The sequence below is a fragment of the Aspergillus uvarum genome (assembly GCF_003184745.1).
Source record: "Aspergillus uvarum CBS 121591 unplaced genomic scaffold BO82scaffold_16, whole genome shotgun sequence".
Lineage (NCBI taxonomy): Eukaryota > Fungi > Ascomycota > Eurotiomycetes > Eurotiales > Aspergillaceae > Aspergillus > Aspergillus uvarum.
Window position 1 is genome coordinate 720 of NW_020291313.1, and position 13,837 is coordinate 14,556.

A 13,837-nucleotide genomic window follows, 5' to 3' on the forward strand; every position below is an offset into this window, starting at 1 on the left:
GCCATCTTCATAAATCCTGTATCCTACATGGGTATCGCTTCCGGGTTGGAGGGGTATGCGCTTTCCTCGGTTTCTACTGGATCTTCTTACTTTGATGAGGGTAGTCATTGATCACAGCAGTTGGTGATGTCCATGGATGATTTTACCGAGGGTGTCTTGATCTGTGGCGGGTTAGTATCGAGGAGCGCAATGTAGACTACAAGTCAGAGCAAATCAAGAATAAATAGTAATCGGTTGGTATTCACGATAGAAGTCTTGAGTCGCAAAGGCCCAGACACGAATCAGAACATGGCACACATGTACATACACACACAGAACTCACTCGCTGGATATGGCGCAGAAAACAGAAAGTTAACCCATGAAAATGCAGATCAGATATGCTATCGATGATGCAGGCAAAAAAATAGGTCAAGTGAAATTCAACAGAGAAGGAAAAAAAAAGGACATATGGCGGCATACACACACATGAATCAATAAGTCAGTCAATCAATCGGATTTATCACCAAGTAGAAAAAGAAGTGTGCACGAAAATGCATCAATGCCAGAGAAAAGAAGAAATATGGGGGTAAAAAACGCCTCTCTAATGCTGGAATGCTGGAATACTGGCGGTGTGTTTCAGCCTTCCCTTCTTCAAGTTCGACAGAAAAAAGTGAGAGAAAAAAAAAAAAAAAAAAAAACATAAGAAGGGGTAAAGGGGACAATGACAAAGGAAATTGGATTAAGAGAACAGAAATTCGGGTCCCAGCATCTATCACATGATCCATTGATCGTTAAAACATCTTTTTCCACTCATCGGTCGTTGATGAACGAATTATTTCAGGTGATCTGGTTGCCAAAAAAGAACTCTCCACGTCCATTTGGGATCGGAAACGGGTTCTCATGCAGTGAAGAAAGAAAAGTCGGAGACGCATAACGTGTAATCATGTCGTGTCAAGTCAAATGTTCGGAAGCAGACCCCAGGTACAACAGGAGTCACTTTTGCTGGTCGGTCAACGTCGCGCTAGACCGCGCCGACTCAGGATTCATAAGGTCTGGCGGTGTCTCAGAGCACACTAGACTCCGAGGTTTCGGTGGATTCCTCGCTTGGAGTTATCCAAATACAAGCTGGTGTTGATCCCAATGATGAGGTAGTAATTAGTGTAGCCTCACGTCGGTCTATTTTCGAGGCTCGACTCATGGACGCGCCGAGCGGCTTGCCGAACGCTCCGGTACCGGAGCCGGAGTTGGAGAGTAAGACCGCGGGGCACCAATCAAGTCCACATCGTGCTCCTGAAGGATACTAGCACACTTGGGATCGCGAAGGAACTTGGGAACAGAGTCCTACTGAAAATCAGTAAATTGATTCGTGAAAAAATGAGTATCGTTTCCCGTCTGTGAACTTACGCTGGACATCAACTTGAAAACCGACGTTTGAGCCATTTCGAACAAATGTACCACCTCCTGGAGACTCTTGAGCATGGACTCGTCGTCACCCACAGCCTTGGTCATACGGCTGGCAAGGCTGTTTCGCAGGGCGTGATCAATGTTCAGCTCACAAGGCGAGCCAGGGGCCAAGAACGCGTTGTACAGACCTGCACATATTAGCACGACCACAATATCTCAAGACCTGACTCCGAGGAATAGCTTACCGTATGCCGCAGCCAAAGTCTCCCGTACTGAGTCCGGCCTCCTGAATGTGCCGACCTTCTCCGCCTTGTGGTAAGCAGATGTAAACTCGGACACGTCGAGGTAGAAAGACAGGTTTTCTTCGCAGAGTGAAAAGCGCAGGAACTCGCGGAAAAGGAGTCGTAGAGCTGGATCGTGTAGAATGTGATTCAACCGGGCGTTGTTCGAGTCTCGTGGGATACCCCGACTGTCGTACATCGAAGTGTCACGAGCCTTGTCCCGTGCGATCCAGCCACATACCCTCTGACCCCGTTCAGTGATTCCATAGATGGCATTCTTGGAAGGTTGGAAAGTGGCTATCGAGTCGTCGGGCACGGTGATAAACTGGTCTTCTTGCAGCATCATGATCAAACCGTACTTGACGAAAAGCTCAGCAATGAGAACGGTTTCCCGACGCTCAATTGTCGTCGAACAATCCATCAACCAGTCGACCGCAGCCTTTCCTGTGAAAGTGTTGGAGACAATCTTGTCCTTGATCTTGCGCTCCTTGGCCATTTTCACGCCCACCAATCCGTTCGAATAATCGCTCAATGAATCGGAATCGGAGGTCGAAATGCTGCTCTTGACATTCGGGCCATCCTGCCCAGCGAACCGGCGGAAAATAACTTCGATGGTCGCTCGATCGTGTGACAGCTTGTCGGTCTCGGAATCGCGCTCCAGGTTGACAAGTTGCATTGTGTTGCGCGGCGATTCCAGAACATCGATCACATGGCGCGCGGTGATACCATTGCGCTGGCAGAATCTCTGGAGGATGTTGATGCCCTTGGGTGTGAGCTGATACAATGCGCCCTTGAGGGGGAACAACTGCGATGCCTTTCCATCTACAGACTCGATGAAGCGAGCGTCCACGAAGCGTTGACATACTGAGCGAGCCATTTCCTTTGCCATGGAAAACGTAGTGGTTGTGGTAGTCGTGACGATACGGGAGGGATCCTTGGGGTCGGGCATGCGGTTGGATTGGGAGAATTTGAGAGACCCCAGGTTGTTGATGGCCTCTTCTGAAGTAAACGAGTGGTCATATTTGGTGAATCGTACACGATGCGAATCCAACTTCAAACTGACCATTAAGGTCGAGAACAGGTCCATGAAATCCTACAACCATTGCCCGTTAATATCTTGCTCAATTGCTTGAACGCTCTATGAAACACTTAGCGCGCGTTTATTTCGGGAAAGCTTACCTTGGTGAAAGGGCGATCATCTTCCGTCATACGCAACAGTCTGGAAGATGTTTGATGCATTTTGGCAGGAGGTTCGAAAGGGTCAATCTCTGGTAATTGCTGAAGGGGAGAAGGGATACGCTGGATAGTGTGACGTCGTCTATCGACGGAGGTCGTCGCCTGATCGGTCACCGCGGGGAAAACGCGATTGGTGGCGGGATCAATGGGCGCAGGGCTGGATTGTTCACTGCTAGCACTGCTATCCGACAATGGCGGGGTCAAAGGTGTAGCACTAGGTAGATCACTGATGCTAACCAGCGAAGCCTTGCGCGAGTGCTTGGAAAGACTTCCAGAAGATGCGGAAGGCCTGAGCGGATAATTGGGGCTTCCGATGGCAGATAAATTGGCGAGAGCACTCGAAGTTTTCTCTCGGGCCAACGCAGCAAATGAGCGACGGTTGCGGCGAGAAATTGATCCAATTACCGAGCCAGTGAAACCTGTTGAGAAGGGGTTGGTGACCGAAGTTGAGGTAGCGGCGGAGGTCGTTGTGCTGGTGGTGGTGGATGTGGCGGAATGGGAATGAGCGGGAACTGCGGCGGGCGCGGAGTTCTGAAGAGCAGCAGCAGTAGCAGAAGTAGAGGAGGAAATGCGATTGTGATCCGGGGAGGAGGGAACCGGAATAGGTACGGCAGAAGATCGGGAAGGCCGAGGGTAATGAAGGTGTGAGGAAGGAGGAGGGGAGCCTTGGTTGAAAGGGACGGAGGATATGGTTGGCATTGAATAGTGCGAACCAGGCGAGTGGGAGGAGAAGAAGAGGGGGAGGGGGTTGTATGTATCTATGTAAGGTTGGAGCAGGAGAGAAAAAAAATCAGGAAAAGAAAATTATCAGAAAAAAAAAGAAAAAAAAAAAAAAAAAAGAATGGAAAAAAAAGAATGGAAAAGGAAAGGGAGGAAAAAAGAGGGTCAAGGGCAAAAAGAAGGGGGGAAAAGAGAGAGAGAGAGGAAAGAAAGGGTGGAGGGGTGTGGGTGTGGGTGTGTCTTCTGAATAAGGAAGAGAAATCAGAATATTATTATTTTCTCCAAAGAGGTTTTTTAAAATAAAATTCATGAAACAAAAATGCCAAATCTTCAAAAGATAAAATTGAAATGTTTTCTTTTTTTTCCCTGGTCTTTTGAATTGTTTTAGGAAAGCGATGGCTTGGCTCTTAGGCAGTTATCAGTCGTCCCAGCAGTTAAAACATTACTCACTTTTCAAGATAGGAAAGGAGTACGGTGAGAGAAGTGAATGTGACTGATAAATTCCTTACAATCAAAAGTGAAGAAGAGAGGAGAAGAAGTGTGCAGAGGAAACAGGAAGAAGAAGGGTAAAGGAGTAAAAAGTGAGAGTAAGCGTAGTAGAAGTAGTAATAAGTAAGAAGTTAGTAGCTGCTAAAGCAAGCACCTAGTATTTAGTAGTTGTAACCTTAGTAGTAAGGTAATCATACTCTAGCAGCAGCAGCAGCAGCAGCAGCAGCAGCAGAAGATTGGTGAGACGGCGCACGACGCAAGAGAAGAATGAGCGAGAAAAGACCCCCGGCCCAGGGGTGTGAAGAATCAGGCCTGTCAGTCTTTGACCCACCGTGCACGCGGACGGTTTCATGCACCAGACAACGTGGGCCAAGGGCAAAGGTGGATGGATCGTCCTTTGGGGCGATCAGAAAGTGAGCCAGCCAGTCCGCCGCCCTTCTCTGCAGAGTCCGTTGTCCTGGACCGTCCAGTACCTTACCTTACCCGTTGTGACGGCAGACGCCGGAAAAAGTAATACCACCGACCGCCTGCTGCTGCTGTATTTTATGGTGCTGCATTACAGACACAGCCAGCAACAGTAGCAAAAGAACAGTTAGAAAGCAAAGAGTCTGCGCATGCTTCATTACCCCAGTTTCCATTCCTCATGCTCACCTCCAGTAATAGTCGGGATGGCACTGCTGCAAGGAGCATCCTTGAATGCTTCCCCTTCCCTCGGGGCCATGAGAATACTCAACCGGAGTCGGAGTCCTCCGTCCGTTGTGTTGCCAGCCCGTCCGTGGATGGCCCTCTCCAGCAATTACCCGTCACGTACCATACAGTTCGAATCATACCTGCCTTTCGACCTCCTTCAGCTCAGCGCTGGGAAGCAACGTCGGATGGTCATCGGTTTCACATAGATATCCCCAGTTTCTCAGAGTCCCAAGCACGTAGACTAATTCTGGGGTCAATTGACTTCAGATCGACCAGTAGGTGTCAATGAGGATATGCATGCACATATACTTATAGTCACCCTCATGCATGAATGCTGGCGCCCTCCCGATCGTCATCAAACTTCCGTGGTATCTCTTATCATATGACGATGAGTCTCGATGAGATCTCCCGGGCCTCGCCTGGAAACTTTCCTGACTCAGCCGGAACGGGAGCTGTCTGCTTTACGTTGCAGCCTGAGAACGGGCTGAGATATTTTCCTCCATCATAGACTTCTGATAGTGTACCTATCCTCGAGCTGCATCACAACTACGGAGAACTACGTGATGATGGGTATAGGTTGATATTCAGATGCATCATCAGGGGGCTTCTACTCCGTTTGCCTTCCCTTTCGAGGAGTTCGGGAGGATTACTCTCTGGGTAGGTACAGTACTGCCCTGTACAGGCATTACGGTGGAATCCAGTATCGATCGTCATTTATTGAGTCATTAGCTTCGAGCCCGGGAAATCCCCCAGGCGATAACAGCCATTCAGAGCGGCTCGTCACGAACACTCGCAGTAGGACTCTTGCCCAGTGTGGAATAGTGCGCCACTAGGACCGAACAGTACGTTGCTAGAAGCCACTGACTGCTGTTGCTGCTGAGATGAATAATTACAAATCCCACCACTTACAGACAGAAACATACTCCTCTGTATGTACCTGGTCGGTATTTCCCCCACCCCCAAACCAGACCACGACCCATCCAGCTACTCGGCTTGGCATGATTTTTTGCCATGGACAAATTACCAAGATGGGTAGGATACTAGGAGTCCAGGAAGTGTTCTTGTCGTCGTCGCAGTGCCTTTTGGGGATGGTTGAATTTGGGCTGATCTCCTCTTTCCGTCCGCGCCTCCACCCTCTAAGGTAGGCTTCTTATCTCTCTTTCTCTCCTCCCATGATATTGGTTCCAATGACTCTGTTATGATCCCCATGGATGGTGATCCATTGATGTTTATTTATCCTGTTGACAGCGCCATCAGAGCTGTAGCCTGTAGGGGTACCTCACAAAACTGTTGACCCTCTACTCCGTAAGATGCTCTCCATTCCCACCCACGTGGGGATCCGCTCAAGCCCAAAACCTTGTTGTCCTTGAACAGGACCAAGCGAACCAAGCACTTTCCCTGATGCCGATCAATACTTGTGTGTTCTGTGGAGCCTCAGGCCACAATTCCTTATCTGGGGGATGTACGGAGTAATCCATCACCATACAACACGCCGGCTAGAGTCCTGTGGCTCCTCACTATTTGATGTGCTGCATGTGAGATGTGTATCTCGAGTCGATCAAGCGTGATCGGACGGAACCGATTTCACACCGAGTCTACCTCAGATAATCCTTAGTACTCTGTGTATCTGTCGTCAGCCAGATCAAATCAAAAGGAAACGAGCAACAGACAGTGGAGAAGAGCTTCCCGTGTGGCTGTGTCCGGCCAGCTTGCTTCGACGCTCGTATTCTCTTCCCGCCAGGATTTCTAGGATTAGCTAACACCGAATGATGTTGCTCATCGTTGCCCATGATGATTTGATGACTGTCTCCCGCTCTTCCATGACTCTTCCAAGTGTCTTCTTCTTCTTCTTCTTTTCATGTCCTAGCCGAGACCCATGCTGGTTCCACGTGTGTCCACGTGGAGAAGAGCTGGCGGCTGGGTTGGGTTAGTGTGTGTTGCTCAGACGGGCTTGGCTGTTGTCGCCCGTTGATTGGTCTCTTCGCGAAGCTGTATTGCAATTAATCAACTTACAACTTACAACTCATACTTGCTCGTCGATGCTCTGAATCCTCAATTCTCAGACAATGCTGTGATCATCCTCCTATAATCATTGGGTGCTGTTCTTCTGCATTTAGCCCTTCCTGTCAACCGGGCGCTCGTTCAGCTTGCTCTTCCTGAGTACTGTACATACTATCCACCCTGGCCGTATCATATACAGGCTTCCAGCCGGTCCGAAGAAGCTCAGCTTAGCGCCGCGACTGCAGTGTCGTACGTTATTGTTCCCCATCGCATCTGTCAACGGGAGTACGTACAGCTAACTTAACTTATGACCTACATATCAAGGATCGTCCTTTTGTTATATATCACATCCTGCTATCAAAGGTTCATTCTTTCGATCCACTACCCGCCCCATACCATCACACCCAACACGCTTTCAGTCGAACTGTTGGGAAACGCACTCTTTCCCGCCAGCGTGGCCGGGATCCTGATTTCGACTACGAAGCCACTAAGGCGAGTTGGCCCAATCCCAATCCCGGTGCACTGTCCTGTCGTAGTCTCGTCTATTCTAACCACCAGACTGGAACACCTAGTCCCGTCCGGCTGGGGGGCGCAAATCTCACCCGGCTCGGACGAACCCGGCACGCAGCCTTGGGCCAAGTCCAGACGAGCTGAAACCGTAGACTAAATCCTGCTGGAGTTTTGGATCTTCCTTTTCCATTACATGAGGCTCATTTGGGGAAGGCTAATGCGACGGAGCTATATCGAGTCGGAAGGTCTGATCGCAGCAGGATCGCATCTGACAGAAGCCCCGGCCGGCTAGCTACAGCCTACAGGTAAGTCAGAAGCCTCTTCTCCTCAACAGCAGCAAGGTGAACCGTCCTGTCATGAGTCAATCAGGCAGTCACGATCACTCCAAATCACACCGACCCCAGGGCAGTGAACAACTGATATGATCTAAAACAAGAAAAAAAAAAAAAAACAAAAACAAAACAAACTGTACTATGTGGTTGCCTTCTACGTAACGTGTACTGTAAACATCCACTCCACTCATTACAGGACAGGAGCATATATAGCATAAGCCCGACGATAAGGTACTGTACCTATAACCAAAGGTTCGGGATCATTTACGGATATCGCATCTTGTGACCTGTTTCCAGGTTCCTTCTCTCTCCACACGAAGCGGTGAGTGAGCGCATGAGCGAGCGAGCGAGGGAGGGCCCTTAAAATGGCGTAATCGCCTCGTTACTGCTTTGGGAAGAGAGACACAAAGACTGTAGTTTCTAGGACAAATTGTGGATCCCCCCAAAACCCGACTGGAAAAGTGCGGTAAGGGCGCTTTCTGGGCCGCAGGATGCTCTGTTTCTTGCTGGCTCTAGTCTATTATTCATTCTAGCGTTGAAACCTGCGTGCCCCCCCATATTTCTCTCCTCCTCCACTTGGACCCCCACACCACGCCCTTTCCTGTCGCTGTTACATAATCACTTTGTATCTACATTCTACAGAAGTATGTATAATAATGGATCAGGGTGTATGGGGATGAAGATTCATCGGATCTTTCTGCTATAATTTCTCTCTCTCTTTCGCGCAACGATGCAGCTTAACAATCCACAATTCGACGGGCGGAGCGGGGCATGAAAGGGATCCATCTGGACCACGTCAGCTCGTAGATTCCTCAATGACAAGAAGAAACCAGATGAAAACAAGGATGTAAGAGGAGGAGGATCGACTCTCCGGCATGGACGATCATGGTCTTTCCTCCTCCTGCATGCATACAGTGACTGACAGCGGGCAAGGCGAGCCCTGTACGCAGGTTCCGGCGGTAGGGTATGCGGTTCCGGTTACGCTTACGCTTACATTAACTTACTAGTTACATACGCACCTTCGCTTTTAGCTACTCCGTATAACATTATTCTAGAAGACATATAGAGAGAAGCGGAACGGATGAATCACGACCACCTGTTATATGGAACCCTACGGAGTACGGATACATGTTTGCAATTGCCCGACGGCCCCATATCAAATCCACAAGTCCACCACCACAAGCCGTCTCCATCCAGAAAAGAAAAGGTCCCAAGATCCCTGACCGCCACGCGAGAGAGGAAAAAACAAAAGGACGGGAAGGTTCTCCATCAAGAAAAAAAGAAAAAAAAGTTTCGGCGTGGAACCTGACAGGGATGATGGCATTCGCTGCAGTGCAGTTACCCTTCTACTATTGGCAAGGCTGAGTCTAGAATTCAGTAGTGGGTGGCGCGCGTGTTTCCAGGTGGTTGGGAAAGAAGCCAGGGAAAAGAGACCTTGTTTCAGTTGGTTCTAGAGTGGTTCTAGAGGCAATTTTGGCTGTCTTTGTTACGGGTAAGTATGGATAACTGGGAGGTGAGCCGGATGTCACGGGTTGATTTTGGTTTGTTTTGTCTTTTTTCTTTGTTTGATTCGGATAGATGATACGTACGTGGCGTTGGGGTTGTGGGATTGCCCGAAGTAAAAATGTCAGAATCTGGAAACCTGTTGCTATGTGTACGTATGAGGACTTGCAAGACCCTCTCTCGTCCTGTATATGTCTCTCATGCTTTTTGAACTATCTCTTCAAGGTCTCATTGCTGTCCGTCTTGTTTCTAACCTTCTTAGCCTCAAGGCAGCCAATCGCCATCGTAGCTCGGGGCCAAGGGCCCAAGAGTCAGTTAAGTTTGCCATGTGGCTGGCACCCGAGTCAAAATCTGAGAATTAACCAAAAAATAAAAAAAAATAAAAATAAAAATAAAATATAAGCCGTGAGATTATACGCCGCAGCCAGTCAGGATTGGGCTTGGAGGTGTACACTGTACCTAAAGAAAATAGTGTTTGAAGTTAGGTTCATAAGGGATCTGTGCGTATCTCCCTCCCGTCCCTGTTCCTTGACAGACTCTTTCTACTTTCGCTTCTAGCTCTTCCACACTAGACAAGGGAAGAGGGAAAGGCAAAGGGCAAAGGGGACAGTTCGAGAGGAATTCGGACAACAGGGCAAACCATCCTGTCGCCAGGATAGTAACCGAGGGCTTGGCTCCTGGCCCGTCTGTCTGTCAAACAACTGTTGCAGGTTGACAGGTCAGATTTTCCACATGGCTAGGTAGGTACGAGTCAAACGAAAGAGATAAACAACATTATTGGGCCCTTCTTATCTCCCTTGCTTTACGTGTATCCTCTCAGGCTTGTCTTGTGCAACAGACAATTCGGCACAAGGGAAACCATATGGGAAGCGGTCGTCATGCTCTCTCTTTCCTCTCCACCATAGGCTCAATTTCGAACCCGCCTTCCTGGATATCGCTTTGCATCTCAACTAACACAGAATCCTGCCGAGAACGTAGCGTCAATCGTGAAGAAGATCCTCATTTCTCCTGCAACTTTCCCCTGGCTTCTAGACTAGCCCTCTAGCCCGGGCCGATATCCCTCCTTGGTCCATGGGTAAATATGATACTGATCGACCGGCATTACTTCTCAATCCCAATTTTGGCTTTTTTAGCTTCGAGAACCCCCGGGCCTTTCGTCTGCTCCCTAAGACAAATTAGACTAGGGCCGCGACAGGCGCCGACTTGCTAATGCAATGCGACATCCCGAGAGCCTCCCTCCCCCTTCCAGTAGCCGGGCATATATCCCGGCAGTTGGTTCAGGCTAGGGCTAACTGTATTTACCTAGTACCCCGTAGACTACTGGTAGGGTAGGACAAGAGACAGGGATTAATTGAAGAGTCCAAGCCGCCACAGATGCAGCTCGCCAAGGTGTCATGATCGAGGTGCCTGACCCCTGTCTCTGGTTTAGGTTCGGCTACGCTGTCTTCATAGGACTCAGCTCTGATGTGTGCCCGTCTTGTTGATGAGCCTGGTTGGCCGGGATGTATAAGATATACGGTCTTGGTGTAGGTTTGGCAGGGGGAGGTGTGTATAGTATGGGTGTCAGGCTGTCAGTAGACTGCAGCAAACTACCGGGCCAGGTTAAGACTTCCTGCTCTAGCGGGTGCTTGCAGTTCGTTGATGACTTTTCCCTAGTTTGCTTCTTTTCGTATTGGGGGGTTGATCAAGGATCTACAGGACTACCACACGGGCCTTGAGGGTTGGTTGAAGACGACTGGGAGGAGATATGAAATCCCTGCCAATGGGTGGAGTATGTGCTAGTTTTGAAGTCCCAGTTGGTTGCAGAAGATGTTAGCTGGGATGGAGCAAGAATACTATGTAGTGAAGCTAGTTAGCTGCGATAGTAGTGCCGTACTGCGGTACACTTCCATCAAGGACCAAATTGCAGCACAGCGGTAGTTGCGCTGTCAATCGCATGGGAGAATTGTGGGACCGGCTTAATCAATGCTCTACCGAATACGTACATGCCTGTAAAGAGAGATGTTACCCCCCCCCCCCCAAAAAAAAAAAAAAAACTTTCTGTGCCTGATTTCGAATCCGTGGAACTTGTGAAGGAGGTGAACACCAACATCCTAATCGAGCAGGACTAACAACCCCGGCTCAGCTGCAAACGATATCGACGAGGTACATGATTATGTCTATCTCACTTCGGCTCCGATTACCCAGATATCAAGCAGAATGAATACAGCCTAAATACAGTCGAGCTAAGGAGAACGATCCACTTTTTCTTTTGTGCACTAAATTAGTTGCCCGCAAAAGAAAACGCAGCAGAAGTTCTAAGACCCAAAAGAGAAGCGGTCAAAAATTAGACTTGATATCGCCCATTCGTCCCCAACAACAAAACGCCGCACGGGGCAAAAGACTGAGAACGGAAAAAGAGAAGCGGTCAAGGAAAAATCTGGATTGGGCGGTGGTGGGGGGTGGGGGCCCACAGTGGATGCTCGCTGGAAACTTGGCAGTTAGTGGGGGTGGTTAAACTCTGTTTGGGATAGCATTGACAAAACACTTTTTCTTTTGGTGAGATGGGAAAAGGTATCCACTGAATTATTATCCTTCTTCTTTTACCGACAAAACATATAGCGGAATATGGTAGGTGGAGTGTCGAGGCTCAAATCTTTACCAGACAAACAAGACTGAAGATAAAAAAAAATATTGGATGATGCGGGTGCCACGTGGTGGGCAGGTTGAAGAATGACGAAAAAGAAAGGAACCACAATCTCACCGTGTTTTCCAGGTAAGACTTGAATCATACATAGTAGGAACACGCTCGTATGAGGCGTATAAATGTGTATGATTTGCTGCTATGTCATAGATTACCAATGTCTTGGCTCTGGTGGAAATGTTTTCCTTCTTAACCTGCTGGAGGGCCTAGATGTGGTGTAATTGTCCCCTACTCCATGGTTCGCTGTGTTGAACACGCCGACAGATAAGGTACGCCGGCGGCGGCGATGGCAATAAAATTACTCACCACTGGATGAAATGCCGAGGTTCAAAGCAGGGAGGTGAGGTCCAACTCCGGTCCTACCCAGATCTACTTACGGAGTATGGGTGGGAGGGAGCCAAATCCGTACTGCTGAGATCTGTGTGGGAAACAGAACGGGGCGAGGCGGAAAAACCCGCTTCGGGCCAGTGATGATCCTCTATTAGACTTTGGCCGGGTTACTGCCGGCCAAACCGTATTTGATATCAACTGGTGAAACATGGCGGTTGATCTCTCCGATGGAACAGACTCAAAATTGTAAACATGAATAGGCTCTCTACGTACCAACTCACGGCGCTGGACTGAACACAGGGGGTACGTAGTAGCTTCTTCTCATGAATCGAACCAACAGAGTCAAAGAACATTTACGGTCCCAATTGGACGGCATCAGATGGTTTGTTGGCTTTGCTTTTTTTATTGTTTCGGGTACGAGGCCCCGAAGGATTGGGATTGAGCCAAGTTCCTAGAATAGATCCCAATCCCTGCTCGTTCACGAACTATATCGGAGGGAGGGTACGAGGAGGAATTGGGCGATGCTAGTTCCAACAGCATCAAATCCTAATCCAACCACTTTACTTGGCAGCATACACTGACTTCGTGAAGGGACGCCGTGTATCACTATCGCGAGACATCGGGTCTAGAAGCATAAGGTAGCTCGTAATACTCCATTCAATGCTGTAGGCAAGGAGAGTCCCTAATTGGAAGTACAATACAGATGCAGCTAAACGCCCAATTCATTGAAAGACGGATTAACCACCACCAAACCCGTGTGGACTTGACCCAAACTCAATCCAATTTCACTTCGATCGACGAACGCATTCCCCCCTCCCATCCGTCAATAACGTGTCCTTTCCCAAACCAGGCAAAGCTCCATGAAACACACACCGGGCCAAAGAAAAAAAAAATATCGTCCGATTTGTATTCCATCGGCTCCATCCAGAGTTCCAGACAGAAAGGAAGGAAAAAAAAGGGGGGGGCGACGGGAAACGGAAAAAGAAGAGGGAGAAAAAAACGGGCGAAGATCGGACCAGGTGGCGGCCGATCGCGTAGAAACCGAATGGAAGAATCATGGAATCCTTGGGTTGGGAAACCCATACCTATCCCTTTGGGGAGCGCCATGATATCATATATTGGAGACTAGCTTGGCTCCGTATCCATGGTTGGGCAAAATGAGTTAATATAAATTGGCTGATACAGAACCAGAAACCAAAGTAGCAGGTGATGTCAGGCTTTCCCAAATGAGGGTCAGCACTAGAAGCATTCTAGAAGGTTTCTGGAACACGCTAGAAGGGATTTTCTCTTCCCTCGGTGGATTCTTTTGCGCCCCGCCCCTTACTCCTCTTCTCCCCCTCTCTCCTTTTGACCCACATACATCCATATTCATGCATCATGGCGTGTGGGGGTTTGTCTTGTTGTTCTTGTTAGGGAAGGCTCGGTTTTGATTGTCTGATGTGTGTGTGTATGGCCCGATGGTTCATTTCGGACAGTCCGGAACTACATTCCACACGTACAGTACCCGAGTTGCGTATGTGTGGGCTGGAGACCTGTGCAAACCTCGCTTAATTCCTTGTTCGCTGACGGGCTGTTCTTGCTCGGTTGAGTGCGGCTGACCAGAGTTGGGTCTCAGGTACAGTACAGGAGAGTTTACCAAGTGACAGTTCTAACGGCGGCCCCGAGCATCAACGGCGGTC

At 49.0% G+C, this 13,837-nt stretch overlaps 1 protein-coding gene across 1 annotated transcript; it reads right to left on the reverse strand.

Moving 5' to 3' along the window:
* Positions 1-1,173: 1,173 nt before the first annotated feature.
* flbA (developmental regulator FlbA) lies at positions 1,174-11,296 on the reverse strand (the record flags this gene model as incomplete). Its single annotated transcript, XM_025639187.1, has 5 exons — positions 1,174-1,320; positions 1,384-1,571; positions 1,629-2,757; positions 2,844-3,431; positions 11,279-11,296. 5 exons carry the CDS (start codon positions 11,294-11,296, stop codon positions 1,174-1,176), a joined length of 2,070 nt encoding a protein of 689 aa, XP_025493595.1.
* Between the last annotated feature and the right edge of the window lie 2,541 nt (positions 11,297-13,837).